At 53.9% G+C, this 17,780-nt stretch overlaps 1 protein-coding gene across 1 annotated transcript; it reads right to left on the reverse strand.

Annotated features, from left to right (window-relative positions):
* Positions 1–613: 613 nt before the first annotated feature.
* Positions 614–17,743, reverse strand: MMRN2 (multimerin 2). Its single transcript, XM_070364533.1, has 7 exons — positions 17,506–17,743; positions 9,226–9,354; positions 9,033–9,139; positions 8,853–8,933; positions 7,968–8,132; positions 6,050–7,816; positions 614–3,073 (listed from the first exon to the last, which is right to left on the reverse strand). The coding sequence occupies exons 1-7, from the start codon at positions 17,667–17,669 to the stop codon at positions 2,688–2,690; spliced, it is 2,799 nt and encodes a 932-aa protein (XP_070220634.1). The 5' UTR covers positions 17,670–17,743; the 3' UTR covers positions 614–2,687.
* Between the last annotated feature and the right edge of the window lie 37 nt (positions 17,744–17,780).

Here is a 17,780-nt window from a genome sequence, read left to right on the forward strand (position 1 = left end):
AGCTCTAGATCGAGACGGAGGCCACTGCTGCCGGCTGCTTATTTAGCTCCGGCTGCCGCAACTGCCCCTCCACAGACCGAGGAGGGCTGAGTTTGAGTTCAGGGATCCCCTGAAATCACTCCCATCTCTCAAATGTTTTGAGTTATGACTTCCTATTGCTATTTCATTTTGTAGTTGCTCCCTTGTACTTGCTGTTTTATAGGAGTTAACTAAAATTTCCTGATCTGCGTATGGTACCATTCTTGTTTTTCAATGATGGTTTTGAGTATTTTGGGGTATTTTTTTTTACCATCGGGTTTAGGGAATTCTGATACCACTCTGTGTGTGAGTCATTGTCTTGTTCTGGATGCCACAAGTGAAGGGTGTTTTAACACTTGCCTGGGTAACAGGGGATCTCCTCTGGGGCACTCAAACAGACTCCACCCAGAGACATTAATGAAAGAAATAAGAAAGCCATCAGGGACTTCCCTGGCAGTCTAGTGATTAAGACTTCGCCTTCCGAAGCAAGGAGTATAGGTTCAGCCCCTGGTTGAGGAGCTAAGATCCCACATGCCTCATGGCCAAAAAACAAAAAAAAAAAAACGAAAAGAAAAACCCCAAAACAGAAACAGTATTGTAACAAATTCAATAAAGACCTTAAAGATGGTCCACAGTAAAAAAAAAAAAAAAAAAATCATAACAAGAAAATAGATCCATTGAACTTCAGAATTCTTGATAGTCTGAGGGCCTAGTTACCGAAGTATTTAAACAGAAAATTTATGCTTGATATTAAGATTTTATGAAATCTGCATGGAAATCACTCTATTTGAAAGAACCATTGTCTCCAGTTCTTAGCCCAGAAACCAGGAGTGATTTATCCATGATTCTGGAAGAGTTTACCAGTGGGCACTTTTCATTTTTAACCTCCCTGTTAGCACCAGCCATAGGCAGGTTGAAGGACATGTGCCCCTTATGGAGGATATCAGTTCACTCTGCTTATTATATGCAGTAAATTCCAAATGAAAGTCTTAAATGATAAGGCTGTATTACCCTAAATGTCTCACTTCATCATCAGCACAGCCTGACCCGTAATAGCAGGACTGAGCAAAGAGAAGACACTGCAATGGTCTTCCAGCAGCAAGGGTGACCCAGGACTGGCTTTCCAGTCTGTGGTCAGGAGTGGCCCGAGCATGTCATATCTGGTGTTGGGATTACTCTTACAGCTGAGCTGCAGGAGGCAGGAGGCCCTGGCCAGAAGGAAGGGCAGAGGAGTCGAACCTGTGGTCAAGATAATAAAACACCAGCATGTTTGGAGTTGGTAGACTGACCACCTCATACACAGGTGGAAAAGTTCAAGAGTGGTTGTGATTTACCCCAACGTCAAACTGTCCGTGGCAATGTAGCCTGGCATATTGTTCCTTTTAACACTGGTATTTTAGCACATTGAGCACACCAAGCTTAGTGGCAAATAAATTCTGAGGGGCAAGTTATTTGAATTCAGGGGCCCTGGGAAACAATGAGCGGGGCCAGGAACCTTGTTAACTCTCCCAGGCAACTCTGTCCTTTCTCATCACCCAGACCAGTCTGGTTTTCTTATGGACAAAGGTATATCCAACAAATAACAAACACCTACTACCAAAGTCAAACTGTTTTCTGACACGAAGATGACTGCTTCCTCAAGCCTGTTCTCTTCAGGGTCTGTAACTTTCTGAAAACCATGCATTGCTACTGTAGGAATGATTACAGCTCTCAGTGGCACGGTGTAATTCAGTATTCTGCGGATACTGCAGCGGCCTCAGGTGGTGTTCACAACTGAAATTGTGAAGTCACATCCCAAGTAGTTTGACTTTGCCCCATATCTCTACCTACTTCACCAAATTTTTTGTTCTCCATACTGGTTTGCTTTGCAAACCAGCCAGATCTGAAGGGCATCACTGTATTCCAAAGTTGACAATTCATTGAGGGAGATTTTACCAGCTTCCTTCTCTTCTCTCAGCTACCTTCCTGTTGAGAAATGATAAGAACCGGGGTGGTCACAAGCTGTTGGAGAAACATTAGCAGAGGCTCTACACTTAGCTCACGTTTGTCCTGGCTTGGCCTTCACCCCGTGGGAGGCAGGGAGAAACGGGAGTAAAGTTACCAGGTAAATTCAAGGAAGGACTGGAACTAAGGAAAGACTAATTTGTGTTTCCCTTGGTTGACTCAGCCAGGTCTTCTGTCACCAAACAGCTGGTTTCCCCCTGCTGCCCCGCAGTAGGTAGACAGTAGCTTCCTGTATTGTCCCAAGTGTCACTTCCACTTTAACATATTCTTTTTGGGAAAGAATGATTTTCTAGCATAAGATGAAGAGGAAGCAGGAGAAAGGTTTAAAGTGTTGTACGTAAGTTTCCAACCACAGGAGGAGCAAGACACCAGGACGCTGCCGAACCCAGGGTAGGGCCAAGAACTGGAGTCCAAGCCGTGCTGCCTCAGAGGGCAGACCGAGCCGAGACGCACACGCCCCGGCCCAGGCTGCCCGGAGAGGAACATGCCAGCCTTCCTCAGACCCGGTGCGTCTAGAGAGGCCACAAATACCATGCTGTCTTTGCAGAAGGTTTCCAGGGAAAAGCTAGACCAACTGGATGATCTCCAGACCAACCCTGGCCTGAGCCCCAGGCCAAGGAGAGCTGGACAAGTCCACAGTGTCTGGTCAGAGCTGTGCTTGGTACTCAGGTCTTGAACATCAGGAAGCCCCCAAATGCAGTGCCTGGCGGGCTTCTCTTCATTATCGATCCCTGGGTTAGCTCAAACCACACTCTCTCACCCTTTTGCAGCTCAGCCATAGCAAAGGTTGTTGCTGGGCTCCCACCCCTCTGCTCCTCAGTGGTATAGACAGGGGTCCGATGGTGACCTCCAAACACCAGCTGCCCGGTGCCTGGCCCTGGGCCAAATTCAATGCTCACTGCAAACAGATAGACCCCACGCTCAGGGGCTCGGAAGTAGCCGTGTTCAGGGAAGTAGCTGCTGCCGACGTTGACGTAAGCAGTGTTGAACTTCACTGTCTGCAGAGCAGTGGTCCCTTCTGAAAAGCTGGCGTAGAAGGCCACAGGGGAGCCTGGAAATACAGGAGGAAAGCATCAGTAATTCAGCCCCTTGCTCCCTCAAATGGGAAATTACACCGAGCCCTACCTTCCTCACCTTCTTGACATGAGAAAGAGATCACAATTTCTAGATAATCTGGATATTCCCAGTAGCAATGTATCTTGGGAGTTAACTGGCTAATTCTCAGCATTTCACTAGTTGACAGGAAAACACAAGCCTGTTGTCCGTACTGGTGTGTATTTTAACAAAGCTCTTGTTTGATCCTTCTTTCCAACTATGTGAGAGAAAAGTGCCCTGAATGAGGAAGCTGAGTAAGTAGCATCTAAGGCAGCATGCTTTGTCAATGACAGACTGGATCTGGAACCCAGGTCTCTGACTCCCGGATTCCTGCAACCTTCAAGGGATCTTGAGATACCCAGGGGAAAGAGAAAATACTCTCTCTCCTCAAATGCTAACCCTGGTGAGATCAAGAAGAGTGGTTCTTACTAGATGTGTAGCACAGAGAAGGAAAGAGCAGGCGGGTCCAGGCAAGAAAAGTCCTTTCAAGCTAATCATGTTAATATTTTCAAAGTGTTGCACCCGAACCCAGAGGAGGGTAAACAGGCCCAGAAAGGCAAGGCTTGCTCCAGATGACACGCTAATAAATGGCCAAACTGGGAGGACCTAGCTGTGGATCTCCTGACTTCTGGGTCTCTCCCACTTGAAGACCCAAGTTAGTAAGTCTAAGGAGGGTAAGATACAAGAGGCCTGGAGCCAGAGGAAGCCTCGGTGGATGGGGGCTTTAAATGTGCATTAATTTTTTTAAACACCGTCCTTATAGAGAAGAGGGACAAAAAGAAGCAAATATAGAAAAATATGGGAAACCTATTGAAAATGTGTTCATTTTCCCAGTACCCCTCACTCCCCCATTCTGGCCTCTGCACTGATAAGGTCATGTTCCTCACATGCTCCATGGCTGTTCCCTTAAGCTAAGGGCTCTCTGCCCTCTCCACCCCTCTGTGGAGACCAAGCTCCCCATTTCTTGGGATGAAACCGAGGCCCAACAGGAGGAATTTGCATAGAAGACTTGAGTCCCAGAACAACAGCCCCTGCACTTAGCCTCTAGGTCTAACAGCGACAAAATGACAAAATTCTGCTTTTCTCCAGTTCTGGAAGGTTTTCTGAGATTAGTTGGAAAGAGTTTTCCTGTGTGCTGCCGGCGGCTCTGCAGTTCTCCCAGCACCCAGGAGGTGGCGCACTCGCCCCGCTGAAGGAAGGCCAGCCTAGCGTGGCCTCTGCCGGAGGCCGAGCCAGCCAGTGGCTGGATGTGCTCCTTAGAAGAGGAAGGGCTGTGCTTCACTGCCGGCCAGCAAGTGAACTCAGTGCGCTTCCCTGCAGAGCGGAGGGTCAAGCTCTGTGGCCTCCCCATATGAAATTTTTAATTTTAAGGAAAAAAAATTTAACAAAATATTTCAGTGGTAAACTCAAGATACCTAAACTATCAGGCAACTTGAGGCCTTGCACTGCTCACAGGAGGGTGGGTGGCCTCAGCCACAGCCATGAGAATACTGGAGAAATGGGAAAGCCGACGTGTTTCTACTAAATGTTAAGCCGTGTGCTGGGTTTTGGGCAATGTATCTGCTGGTCCTGCCGACAACCCTTTGTTGTAGGTAGTGCTTCTCCCTCTTCCAGAGGAAGAAGCTGAGACGCACTAAGCGGTGCTACAACCTGTACATGTCCACTGCTCCCAGGGGCCAAAGTGGAGGGTGCGCGGGAGTGGGGCAGGCTTGTGGTACGACCCCCCACGAAGCCTCAGACTATCCACACGCCCGGCCTCACCAGGCATACACGGCCCAGATGGCAGCTTTGTCCTTACCCTCGTGTTCAGGTGGGGAGGTAGCTGTGGCCCTAAGGCCATCTTCTCTGGCAAGGGAGTCACTTGAGTAGGGGTCCACTTCCCAGGGCCGCACTCAGCGGGGCTAGGAAGGCTGGCTGCTCATCTCTTCAGCCTCAGAGCCAAGTTTCCCAGGGCCCTGTACGGACCCGCTGAGGGCCTTTCACAGGGGAAGGCCCAGCTCCCTAGAGACAGCTGGACTGGGTTTCTCTGAGCCACTTACAAGCTGTGTGAACAGGACACTTTCCTGACTAAGCTTCAGTTTCAGGTAAGATAGCAGTGATGATGCATCGTTGAGCTGTTGTGATGATTCAACATGGCAAAGCCCAAGAAAGGCACCACAGGGGACCTGTCTCAGAGCTGTAACATGGGTCCACTATGTTAGCAGAACGAGCTCCTTTTGGGTCCCAAGGGTTTCTCCTGTCCTTGTGGGGTGCTGCCCCTGGCAGATGACACCATACCTTATCCACTCACTCACTTGTGCATAGGAGAAAGCTTAAAGACATGTGGTGGGTGCAGTGGGATGGGGCGAAAGGCTGAGATTGAGGGATTTGAGGGTGTGGTTATGGAGGAGAGGGCTTCCCTGGTGGCTCAGACAGTAAAGAATCCGCCTGCAGTGCAGGAGACCTGGGTTCTATCCCTGGGTTGGGAAGATCAACCTGGAGACGGGAACAGCTACCGACTCCAGTATTCTGGCTTGGAGAATTCCATGAACAGAGGAGCCTGGTAGGCTACAGTCCGCAGGGTCACAGTCTGACACGACTGAGCGACTTTAACTTTCACTCATGGAGGAGAGAAGCACCCCCTCTCCCTGCCCCACTGTTAGAATGGCAAGCAGCTGCTGGTGTTTAATGAACCTCAAATGTCTATGTGGTGGGCTCGGCCTGCTCACTGACAGCTCAGTCCTTTGACTTCTACCTCCTGATACCCCAGGTAGCTTATACTCCTAATACTCCCTAGTCCTGAATGGAAGGTAAGTCAAAGGCAAAGCCAGCCCTGAGTAGTGGCGACTGATGGTCATCTTGCCCGCCTTCACCCCTGCCCCCTCTGAGGCAGAAGAGCTGTTGGCAGATAGCAATCCTAGACCCCACTCTCCTCTCAGGCCTAGGAACTCACCTGCCTCCCAAAGCGCTGGCCCTTTGACTCGCGCATCCTCTAAAGATTCCACTTGCTTCCGATCCCTCCTCTTGGGAGCTTCCAGGCCTTTCTGCTGCTTCTTCCCTTTCCTGTTCAGCATGGCCTGCAGCTTCTGCAGGTCCAGGCTGACGTTGGCTGCCACGAGCCCTTGGAAGTTCCCAAAGAGGCTGTGGAAGAGGCGCTGGTGCCTCTCCAAGCCGCGCTCAGTTGTGGAGAGCTCCCCGCGAAGGCCCTCGAGGGAGCTGTTGAGGGAGGAGACCCAGGAGGCCTCACAGCACCGACCCACACGCTCCATGTCCGAGCTCAGGCGCTGGAGCTCCTGCGCCAGCCCACCGACCTCCTCTGGTGAAGCGGCCCGGCTGGGCTCCAAACGCGCGGTTTGCCGGCGGGTCCCCGAGGCCTGTTCCAAGGCAGTCACCCTGGCGGCCAGCGCGTCCCAGCCTAAAGCCTGCTCCTGCAGCCCGCTGGCCGCGTCCATCAGGGCGACGCGAATCTGTTCGTAGCGCAGGGGCAGCGTGCCGGGCCCCTCCTCGGACATCTCCTCCATCACCTCCTCCCCGAAAAGAGCGGCCAGCACGGCCTCGTGCCGCAGCGCGTCCTCCAGCAGGGCGGAGAAGGAGCTGTGCAGCTGGCGGATGTCGCGGCGGATCTCGGTCTCAGCGGCCTGCAGCGCGCTCACCTCGCCGCCCAGGGCACGCAGCTGGCTCCGGAGCCGAGCCGCCTCAGCGCGCGCCCGCTCACCCTCTGCCTGCTGCGTGTCCACGGCCAGCGACAGGGAGGCCACCGTGTCGCGCAGGGCCTGCAGGGAGGAGCCGTCCTGCTGCCGCCGCTCGTCCAGAGTCACCTGGGTCTCTTCCAGGGCTCGCGTGGTGTCCCTTTGGTCCTCCCGGATGACATCCAGGTCGAAGTAGAGCTTCTGGCAGTTGCAGTCCTTGACGTACTTGATGAGGTCCGCGTGGGCGCCCTGGAGGTGCTGGAGGGTCAGGTTGAGCTCCAGGAGCTGCCGCTCCATGTCCTCCTTGTTCTCCTCCATGATCAGTGACTTCTCCATCAGGATCACCCGCAGCTCTCGCAGCGCCGTGTGGTTCACCTCCAGCTCCTGCACCTGCCGCTGCAGCTTGCTGATCTCATCGAAGGTGTCATCAGATTCCGAGTACAGCTCCTTGATCTCGTCCACGTGCCGGGCCAGGGTGGCCTTCATGTCTGCCAGGGTGCTCCGTAGCGCCTCCTCCCTGTGGGCAGTGGCCACATGCAGGGCCGAGAGGTTCCTCTGCAGCTGGCCCAGCCTGGCGTTCAGACTCTCTGGCTCCGGCCTTGCTGCTGCCCCTGCTGCTGCCAGGACCAGGCTGCTGTTGATCCCCACAGACTCCTGGGCTTTAAGGAGCTTCTTCAACTTGATGTCCACGTCGGTCTGGACCTCCGAGAGGGACTGGTGCAGGGACAGGTGTTGGGCGTGCAGGCGGTCCTCCACGTCCTGCCTCAGCTGGCCCACCCTCTGGGCGTTCTCCTGGACCTTGGTCTCAAATTTGGTACCAAGCTCCTGGAAGTCAGCTCTGGCCACAGAGCTCTCCTGGACCCTCTTGAGGGCCTGTTGGTTGGCCTCCACGTCAAGAGATAAGTTTCTTATGACCTGGGAGAGGCTGTGCAGGCTTTGGTTGAAGCTTCTCCACATCGGGCTGAGATGTCCTTGCAGGAAGGTGTTGATGTGGGGCAGTAGCACTTGCTCCAAGGATCTGCCTGGAAACTCTGCAACAGATGTGTGTGTTCATACATGCCCTGCAGGAGCAGGCACCCTCCCCAGGGGCTGACTGACTGGGCGGGGGGCTCTGCCATCCCATCCACTCATCCCCTAGGACATGACCAGGCTCTTCCTCAGCCCCGGGAACCTGCCACTCACCAAGCTCTGTTTGATTTGCCTCAGTTGTTGCCACTGTGAGGTTGCTTGCCCAGGCTTCCCACAGGCCTGGGAGGCTGTCTGCCATCTGATGGATGTCATTCTGGAGATCTCCCAGTCGGCGTTCCTGCCGCTCCACTGTGCTGCGGATCTCTGCAGCTGGATGACCTGAATACACATGATAAGTGTCAGACTTCCCTGGCCTGAGCAGAACATGAGGTGCAGAGAGGAAATTAGGGGATTGAAAGCAGGGAGGTGTGTCCTGATATCCTCTGAGCAGGAGCTTAGAAGCCTTTAACTCTAGAAGGACAGATGCATGGCCAGTGAGCCCTCACCCAGACCACAGCACCGACAGCAAACATGACTGATCCATCAAGGCACACTCTCCTCCTCGGTCTCAGGGACACGGCGTCTCCACGTCATTCTAGGCAGCCCTTGTCAACAGACAGGCGCTCACCACAGGATGAAACATTCCCATCCATGGCCCAGCCTTGAAAGGCCTCACAAATGGTGTCCCTAGGTGGCTCTGCTGTGCTGACTCAAGACCAGGGACAACATGGCCTCCTGGTCCTGGTTAGGGGGACTGGAGGGAGGCTTCTTCCAGACCACGGGGGCTGATGCAATTCAGAGGGCAAGGAGGGTCCCAGAAAATAGGGTCAAGGGAAAGGGTACATGTGCTTGGCCGGCAGGCAGGTAACTCAGGGCCCTGTGAATCTTGCCGCTTTGGTGTGAGGATGAGGTGACACAGGGCCACAGAGGAACCCCTGCCAACCCCAAGCTTGGTGACAAAGCTTCCCTGAAATGGCACTGCCCTATCAGAGGACAATGGGCTTGGGCACATGAGTTCTTTCTACCTGTCCCTCCTGCACTTCCAGGAAAGCAACATACCAGATTCAAAGTCAACTGGCCCATCCCAAGGCTCCTGGAGGCTATCACCTGGATCTTCAGGCTCAGGGATTGCCATGGGATCTGCAGAGAAACATCAGATATTAACTCCAGAGGTTAGAGGGGCTGCGTGACCTCTTAGGTCAGAGGTCAGAGGGGGAGGGAGACCACAGGGAACCCTACCGTGATGCTGGCAGTCGGGGCCCGCAAAGCCCGGGCAGCACCTCCAGGCCACGGAGGCCAGCACCTTCTGCTTGACCTGGTACACCGGCTTGTGGGCCACACGGTACCTGGGGGAAGAGGGCTAGCTCAGAGTCTCCAGGGTGAGCCGGCACAGAACCTGGACGGATAGCCCACCCTGCTACACCACACTCACATGACTTTGACCTTCTGGCAGTTTGGAGCCCCCTGCGGACATGGCTGCTGTGAGTGGACGAGGAATTTCTCGGTTTTGCAAGCAGCTATGAAGGTGACCAGTCTGGACTTCTGGTAGGGGCACCAGTTACTGGAAAAAAAAAAAAAAAAGGCCAGAAGAGAGGGCTGCTGAGCACAGCCAGGTCTCCTCACTCCCTAGAGGTCAGCAGGGAGCCAGTGCAGAGCGCCCGGCCCCTGCTTCTGTGCCCCACTCAGTCCTAGAGATTCTGAAACCCATTAGCCTGAGAAGGGAGTGCTCTGCATTATTCATCCTGCTTCAGAGCAAAAGCCCTGTGGATCCTGCCTGCAAGGGCACCTGCTCCGTTGCCTTCCAAGAAGCACCCTAATTCCCAGGTCTGCACAGAGAGGTACAGGAGCCTCTCCCCACATCATAGAGTCACCCCCAGAGTCAGGAAGGGCTCTCCCTGTTTCTGCTGGTGCCAGGGAAGCAGTGTGGTGCTGCTCCTGGGTTTCAATCCTTCACACTTTCTGGTTGTGTGACCTTGAGTGAGGCACTTAGGGAGTTTTTGTTTCCCATCATGGGATGGAGATAATACCCTCCTCCAAGTGAGTATCAAGTACCCGCCTCCTCCCAGCTGCGTAGTGAACATTGCTGTCCTGCCGCCTTCTGGCAGCCCTGGTAGCTGGCCCCCATTCCCATTGCCACTGACATTGTTCCTCACTGGAGATCTGGTTGTGGGGATGGAGAAAGGGCTGCTAAGGAGAGGCTTGACTGGGGAGCCTTTGAGTGCCAACTGAGGACAGGCCTCTGTCCTGAAGGCATGGGGAGCCATGGAGGAGCTTAAACAGGAAGTCACATTAAAGAGCCACCCTGGTTCCTGGGTGCAGAAGGGTGGGAGGGGGCGAGACATAGGTGGCTACATCAGGGGTCTTGGTGCGTAGGGGGATGGGGTGACCATATTGATTTGGAGTGCTGAGACCACGCAGCCTTATTTCCCACCTAACTCTCAGAAGCCTTGTAGCCAGCCTGTACTCTCTCGGCTGCAGACTGAAAAGGCTTGTCAGGAAAATGACCCCCAACTTGAGGGGAAAGATCTAAAGAGACTGACACCAGGGGTCTCCCCCAGTGAGCAAGCCCAGCAGAGCATCCTCTATCAAAACAGATCACAGAGCCCCACCCATCCACCCAGCTTCCAATCAGTTACCTGACCTCTCTAACTCTTCAGTGGGCAGACAGCCAAGAATGACCCCTGAGGAAAACCTCTTCCAAAAGAGGGAGCTCAAAACGAGCAAGTGGAAGAAAATCAACTTGAAGAAAACCAGAACTGTGCAGGGAGAAAAGAACTTCCCCTAAATCTGCATTAATATTCCCAGATTGACAAAAGAACTTATTGCACCCAAGAAACAAGAATAGGAAGCTACTTTAAAAATGGGGGCAGAACACTGAGAGCCCCTACCAAAAAAAAGAACCCTTGAAGTTAAAATTATAATGGTAGAAAGGCAAAAGAAATTTGATAGACAAGTTAGAGGATAAAGTTAAAGATATTTCCCTAAAAGAAGAGCGAACAGAGAGATGGAAAATATGGACAATAGGATAGAAAAGATCAGAAAAATAGAGAACCTATGTTGGGAACCCAACATCCAAACAATAGGAGTTCCAGAAAGAGAGAGCAGAAGGAGGGAATCATTGATGAAAACAAAAAACAACCGAAGGAACATTCCAGAAGAGAAGGACTTGGAATTTTAAATTCAAAGGGCCCACCAGTTACCCACAACACAATGAAAATAAATGCACAGCAAAACACATCTGTGAAATTTTGGAACTCTAGGACTGAGAACCATTCTACACTCTCCAAGCCCCCTGCACCCTGCCCCCATACACATCAGTAATTAGAACAGCCCTGAACCTCTCGGCAATCAATGTGTGTGTGTTAGCCACTCAGTCGTGTCTGACTCTTTGCGACCCCGTGGACTGTAGCCTGCCAGGCTCCTCTGTCCATGGGATTTTTCAAGCAAGAATACTGGAGTGGGTTGCCATTTCCTTCTCTGGACTTCCCTGGTGGCTCAGACGGTAAAGCGTCTGTCTACAATGCAGGAGACCCGGGTTCCATCCCAGGGTTGGGAAGATTCCCCTGGAGAAGGAAATGGCAATCCACTCCAGGACTATTGCCTGCCAGGCTCCTCTGTCCATGGGGTTCTCTAAGCAAGAATACTAGAGTGGGTTGCCATTTCCTTCTCTGCTCAACAGCAATACCAGACACTAAAAGTAAAGAATCACCTTCAAAATACTGAAGGAAAATTATCTCCAGTTTAGAATCCTATACTCAGCCTAACTATCAGTTTAAGGAGCACAAAATGAAGACAATTTCCACCAGCCAGATTTTAAAGCCTTCCCCGCTGCCCCAGGACCCTCATCAGGGAGCTACTAGATCAGTAGTTTGCAATCTTGCCATCAAATCTTCACATCAGAAGCATCCTGTGGCACTTTAAAACAATGACCCTGCAAGCCCCACTTCAGGCCAGTTAAAGGAAATTCTCTGGGCCTGGGAGAATTCTCCCTGCCCAGGGAGGCCTGGGCATCCCCATTTTAATGCTCTGTGGGTCATTCTAAGGCACAGTCCCGGACTGAGGAGCACTCTGCCAGAAGTGCTTCACCAAAACGGGAGAGAACGCCGCGAAACGGAGAACGGCAGCAGGCGAGAGGAGTTCCGGCACAGAAGCGAGAAGGGAGACCCCGGGACGGCAGGCAGGGGCGCGTGGGCAGTGGTCCGGCCGGGAACGCGGTTGGAGGCTCTGAGAGAGGCTCCCAAGAGAACACGGGCGGCCAGACACCCGGCAGGGATGAGTGAAGGGCGGACGCGGAAGCCGGCAAGGGTTTGGAACTGAGTGACGACGACACAGAAAGCGAAGCAAAAGGACAGAACTGAAGCAAAAATGAAGATAATTGCTTATTTCAGGAACAATGAAAATTGTGCGGGGGTGGGGGGGAAGGACGCATAGGCTTTCCGGGACATGCAGACTCTGTTGCATCTACTCAATTGTACCGGTGTAGCAGGAAAGCGGACATTGACTGTATGTAAATAAACAGGCATGGCTGCATTCCAATAAAACTTTATTTACAAAACAGGTGGGCGCCCAGATTTGACCCACCGTTCCAGAGTTTTCTAAGTCTTGCTTGTGGTTGTATATCACTAAAAAAAAAAAAATAATAATTTCCAGCTGGAAGACAAAATGCAGGTGAACAGGCAAGAACATCTTGGAAGACGAGTGAGGAGGATCTTCTCTAACGGTCATGACCGACGCTAATGTCAAGGAATAAAAACAGTGGGACGTGAATTCCCCAGTGGTCCAGTGGTTAAGACTCCATGTTTTTAATGCCAAGGCCAGGAGTTTGAACCCTGGTCAGGGAACTAAGGTCTCACAAGCCTTACAGTGCAACCAATACAATAAAATCAATCCAGAAAACAGTGAGATGTTGGCACAAGATACATCAAAGACCCGGAAGGGGCCTGTACATCCCCAGGGGCCTATTAAATGGTAGAAGGGGCACACAAAAATCAGGATGGGAGCAAGTGTACACACTCAACACAGAAGCTGTGTACTGTGAGAGAGCTGGGCCCAGAGGTCAGGTCCTGGGGGGAAGTAAGGTGGTCGCCTGTCAAAGCCTCCCGTTTAAGGCCCCATGGAAATTCCTGGAACGTGCTCAGATCTAGGGAGAAGTATTTCTGTAAACCAGCTGTTCTCAATGGGACATGGGTTGGGAGGAGAAGTGGTCCACCCCACTTGAATCTGGCAACGAGGCACAGTGGTAAAGAATCTGCCCGCCAATTCAGGAGACACAGCTTCAACCCCTGCGTCAGGAGAAGGGAATGGCAACCCACTGCAGTATTCTCGTCTAGAGATCCTTGGACCGAGGAGCCTGGTGGGCTGAGTGACCGAGCAGCTGAGCAGAACACACACGTGGCTGACACAGCTCTGGGGATGGGGAGGCTCCCGGCCTCAAGTGGGAGGAGGCCACAGCCCCTTTCCTCACAACAGAGAGCTAGCCCCAAATGTTGATAGCGGAGGCTAAGAAACACCCACGGTACCAAAGCTCTGCTTCTCACGTGCTCTCTGAACTGCGGCAGAGGATCCAGAGGGCCTGCCCCCTGAGAGCACCGGGTCTGGGCCAGCCTGCTGGGAGTGACCGGGACTTTCCACCTCAGGTTCCTAGAACTGGAAGTGGTGCTGCCCACCCTTCCTGCCTAGGAACTTTCTCTCCAGACCTGCCCAAACCTCAGGCTCCAGTGGCCACTGTTCTCCCTGCCCATACGCCCCTCCCTTGGCAGCTCCATGCCCTTGGCACCGTACAGGCTGCTGGCCCAGAAGCCCTGGGAACATTCCTGACCTTTGCTTTGGTTTCCTACAGCTCTCGGCAGTCTCTCGCTGGCCTACTGAGCCCCCAGCCCTGCTCGCTGAAGTGCCCCATTGTTCTCCCTGCCTCCTGGCTGGGCGCCCGGGCCCTCTTGGCACCCTCATCTCCCAGTGGTCTACCAAGAGGCAGGTGCCAGCCTCGAAATGAGTGTGGGGGGTCTCCAGCCTGATTTGGGCCTGTCCTGGGCCTCTGACCTGGCCTGATCTGACGCCCCCCGCCAGGCAGAAGAGAGTCTGCTGCCCCCTTTAGAGCTTTTAATTGGATCTGGGAGTCCTAGACTTTCCTCCCTTCCTTGTCTTTGGACTCAGGGTGACCTTGAGCAAGGCCCTTCCTCTGTCCTGGAAATGTGGAGAAGATTCCCACTTCTAGCCCCTCCCTGGGGGCAGGGGTGGGTGGAGTGAGGGGGAGGCTTTGAGGAAGGCAGAGAAAGCGTCAAGCAGGGAAAGGGCTGTTAGCCAAAGCCTCCTGAATTATGAATGTGCTGCTGTTGTGCCCCTTTGGGGCACTTAAGTGCTTCTTAACCAGCCAGTAAAACCCACATCCAACTGCCCCTTAAGCCTGTCTGTGAAGGAGGTTGTGTTCTCAACATTCTTGCTTTCTGAGGCCCTGAATGCAGCTGTGAATGTGATGACTCCAGGGGAGAATTTTGTCAGACTTCGTCTCTCAGCCACAGAGGGGCCTGAGCAGGGGAGCCCGAGGCCTACTTGGTGTCCAGCCAGAGCCAGGATTCCTTGAGCATAGCTCATGCCAGTGAGTCTCTTCCCTGTTAGTGCCCAGGGCCCTGGGCCTTGGAGAACAGATACAAGGGCGGACCGTGTAGCCACAGCCCAGAGACCAGAGTCAGGGCTCCACCCTGCTCCCGTGTGACTTCCAGAGATATGCATGACTTCTCTGGGCCACAAGCTCCCAGCTGCAACAGTTGGAAACACTTCTTGGGGTCTCACTGATACTGGTGACTAGCCCAGCTAGGCTGCTGCGAGGAGCATCTCCTAGACTCCCACCCCTCTTAGGGGAGACAAAACAGGACAAAATTGAGGACACCTGGGATTTGCATCCCAGCCAATGTAGGCCTGAAAGTGAAAGTATTAGTTGCTCAGACGTGTCCAACACTTTGTGTCTGACTCTTTTTTCCCTATGGAAGAATACTGGAGTGGAAAGCCATTCCCTTCTCTAGGGGATCTTTCTGACCTAGGGATCAAACCTGGATCTCCCGCGTTGCGGGTAGATTCTTTACCATCTGAGCCACCACAGTTATATAGCCCTAGGTGGCAGCCCCACGCCTCTGAGCTTCCCAGCGTCTAAAGTGGAGAGAACAGTGGCCACCTTGCAGTACTGTCATAACCATGAGAGATAGGATGCCTTTCCTGGGTCTTCGCTCAGTCCCCACAGCAGTGGGTTCGATTCCTGGGTTGGGAAGATCCCTGGGAGAAGGGAATGTCACCCCACTCCAGTATTCTTGCCTGGAAAATTCCATGGACAGAGGAGCCTGGTGGGCTACAGTCCATGAAGTCGCAAAGAGTTGGACACGACTGGGCGACCTTCACTCACTCCCCACAGTGGACTTAGTCCTGCCTGGGAAGTGGCCCTGCATCTGAGGAGCCCATATCCTAACCTCTTGCTCTCCCCAGCTTTACAAAAAGCTGGGAGCAAAGAAAGAGCCTCTTCCTCACAATGTCCAAATGCCCATGTCGCTGGCTCACTGGGCCCAGCTCTACAGGGTCCTGGGGATGTAGGAAACACCAACCACGTTCCTCCTTCATCCTCGGATCCAGCACTAGGTCGGTTTGTTCAAGCTTCTCCTTGCACGTGGTCTCATCTGGGTCTGTGTTCAATGCCTGCCCTGGCCCCCAGGCCCCAGGTAGAGGTAGGAGGGACAAATGCAGGGCAGACTGGCTCCAGCAGCTTTGAGGGAAGAGCCACAGGCTTGTGCTGGGCGGTGTGGAGCCCCTGCTTGAGTGTGGAGAGCCTGTTCTGCCTCCCCTTCCCCTGTGGCCGGAGAGGGGCTGGGGCTGCGTTTCCGCCTCTCCCTTCGTGGGACCACAGGAAGCAATCAGCCTGAGGAAGCTGTGCTGTACTTCCTTCCTTTCTCACCAGCCCCTCTGGAGGCCTTGACAACCTCAGCTTGACCTGTGGGGCCTGCAGCTTCTGAGCTGTGGGCAGGAGACCAGCAGGCCTGCTGGGAGCCCCCGGAGGGTTTGGAATCAGGGATGCCCTCAGACTCCTGCCTGGGCATTCCCGGGCCAGAGTGCCCTTGTGCACGTACCCACACGCACTGGGACCCCCAGGCCAAGGCTGAGTGACTGCCTCAGGCCTTGAGCAGTCCAGAGACCCACCCTCCCAGGAACTAAAGGAATGCAGACCTTCCCCACAGCCCCGGTGCGGGTGAGGGGGGCAGGTGTAGACTGGGGGAGAAAGGGGATATCTCCTCCCTCCTTCCCATCCTCTTGGGCCCCTCATACTCCCTTTCATCAGGGGGAGGTAAGCTGCCCAGAAACAGGGGCTGACGGCTTTGGGGAGGGAAGGCAGGATTCTTGGTCCTGAAATCAGAGCCTGGGTTCCCCTGCCAAGAGCCACCTGTACTCCCAGCTCTGAGCAGAAGCGGGAACAGGGCAGGAAGGAGGTCTCTCAAGGCCCAGCTTCTTCCCTGTCCTCCCGCACGGCCACCCTTCCATCACTGAGGGGCAGTGCACGCTCGCTTAATCTGGTCCTCCCGCCTCTCCCTGTCCATTCTGCTTTGGGGAAAGTGTCCAACAAACACTTTCACCTTGAACCATCAGAGCTATATGAGAGCTGTCCTGGGCAGGTATGGGCCAGGCCTACGTGACAGTGAATCTCAGCCAGCCCAGGAGACTCTGGTGACTGTACATTGGCCCTTCTCACCCTCCAAATCCACATGGATGCTCCCAACCAAGTCTGGTTTGTGTGTGGAGGTGGGAAGAGTGGGGGCGGTGCAGGGGGAAAGACACCCCTGGGACCAGAACCAGAGTATGATCTCTGGAGTCAGACTCAGATCTTGGTTCTAGTTCTCCTCGGCTGCGTGACCTTGGCAAGATGCTTAGCCTCTCGGAGCCTCAGGCTCCCCTAGGTGGAGGGGATTAACAGAGATAACACTTGGCAAGATGCCCAGAGATGGGTTTGACAAATGGCACCTGCTGCTCTGACTGAGGGTCCCCCGAGGAGGGACTCGCATTCCCAACACCTTGTCAGCCGGAGGATCCCTGACCCTGGACAAATAAAAGGACTAGAAAACGGGGTCCCAGTCTAGTCCTAAGTCCATTCTGCCCATCTCCAGAGGGGTGCTGAAGCAGAGCCCGCTGGATGCCGCAGCCTCCTTTTTGTTCTGGAGATGGAGCAGGGCGCCTTGTCTGCCCACTGCTCAGCTGTGCCCCTCCCCAGGCACTCAGATCCAAGTCCGGTCCCCGGGAGCATCTGTCTTCTAGGGCTTAGGCCAGGCCAGCCTCAGCCGGGTTCAGCTTTCAGAACTGAGTTCCGAGAACAGGAGCCACTCCCAAGCCAGCTGGAAACTTCTGGAACCACAGCCCCTCACCATCTCCCATGCTGGTGTTTGATGGCATAAAGTGCTCCTGCCCTGCCCTGCCCATTCCCTGCCATGGGTCAGGCAGGGAACTCCATGTGGTCCTTAGGTCCTGGGGGACTGGGGGTGTCCAGTCCAGACTGGCTGGGGGTGATCTTCTAAAGGCGAGCTTGACTCCTAGAGCCTCATTCAGCTTCACAGCTGGTTCAGCAGATAGATGATATAAACCTATTTCACATACAAGTAGCTGAGGTCCCGAGAGCCCCTGCTTTGGCTGAGCTGGGACTGAGATTCCTCTGCCATATCCTCCCCCAGGTCCAGGCCCTCCTTACCGTCTGACAGGGTCCCCGCTGGAGTCCTCCGCCTCTGCCCTCCAGACTCCAGGTGGCTGGGGGCTGTGTGGATCAGAGAAACTGGTACCAGGGGCCTGTGCCCAGGTCCCCAGCATCCCCCAGCCCAGGGGCCCCCCCAGGCCAAACAGCAGTGTCAGGATCATGCTGGCTTGGGGCAGACTCAGCTTCTGTAGTGACTCCCGAAAGTGCCGGTGACGTCGTCTTTAAGTTAAGTCTCAGAAGGAAAAAAAAAAAGCACAGGGACAACAAAGAGA

Source organism: Bos mutus, chromosome 28 (assembly GCF_027580195.1).
Source record: "Bos mutus isolate GX-2022 chromosome 28, NWIPB_WYAK_1.1, whole genome shotgun sequence".
In the NCBI taxonomy this organism is placed as follows: domain Eukaryota; kingdom Metazoa; phylum Chordata; class Mammalia; order Artiodactyla; family Bovidae; genus Bos; species Bos mutus.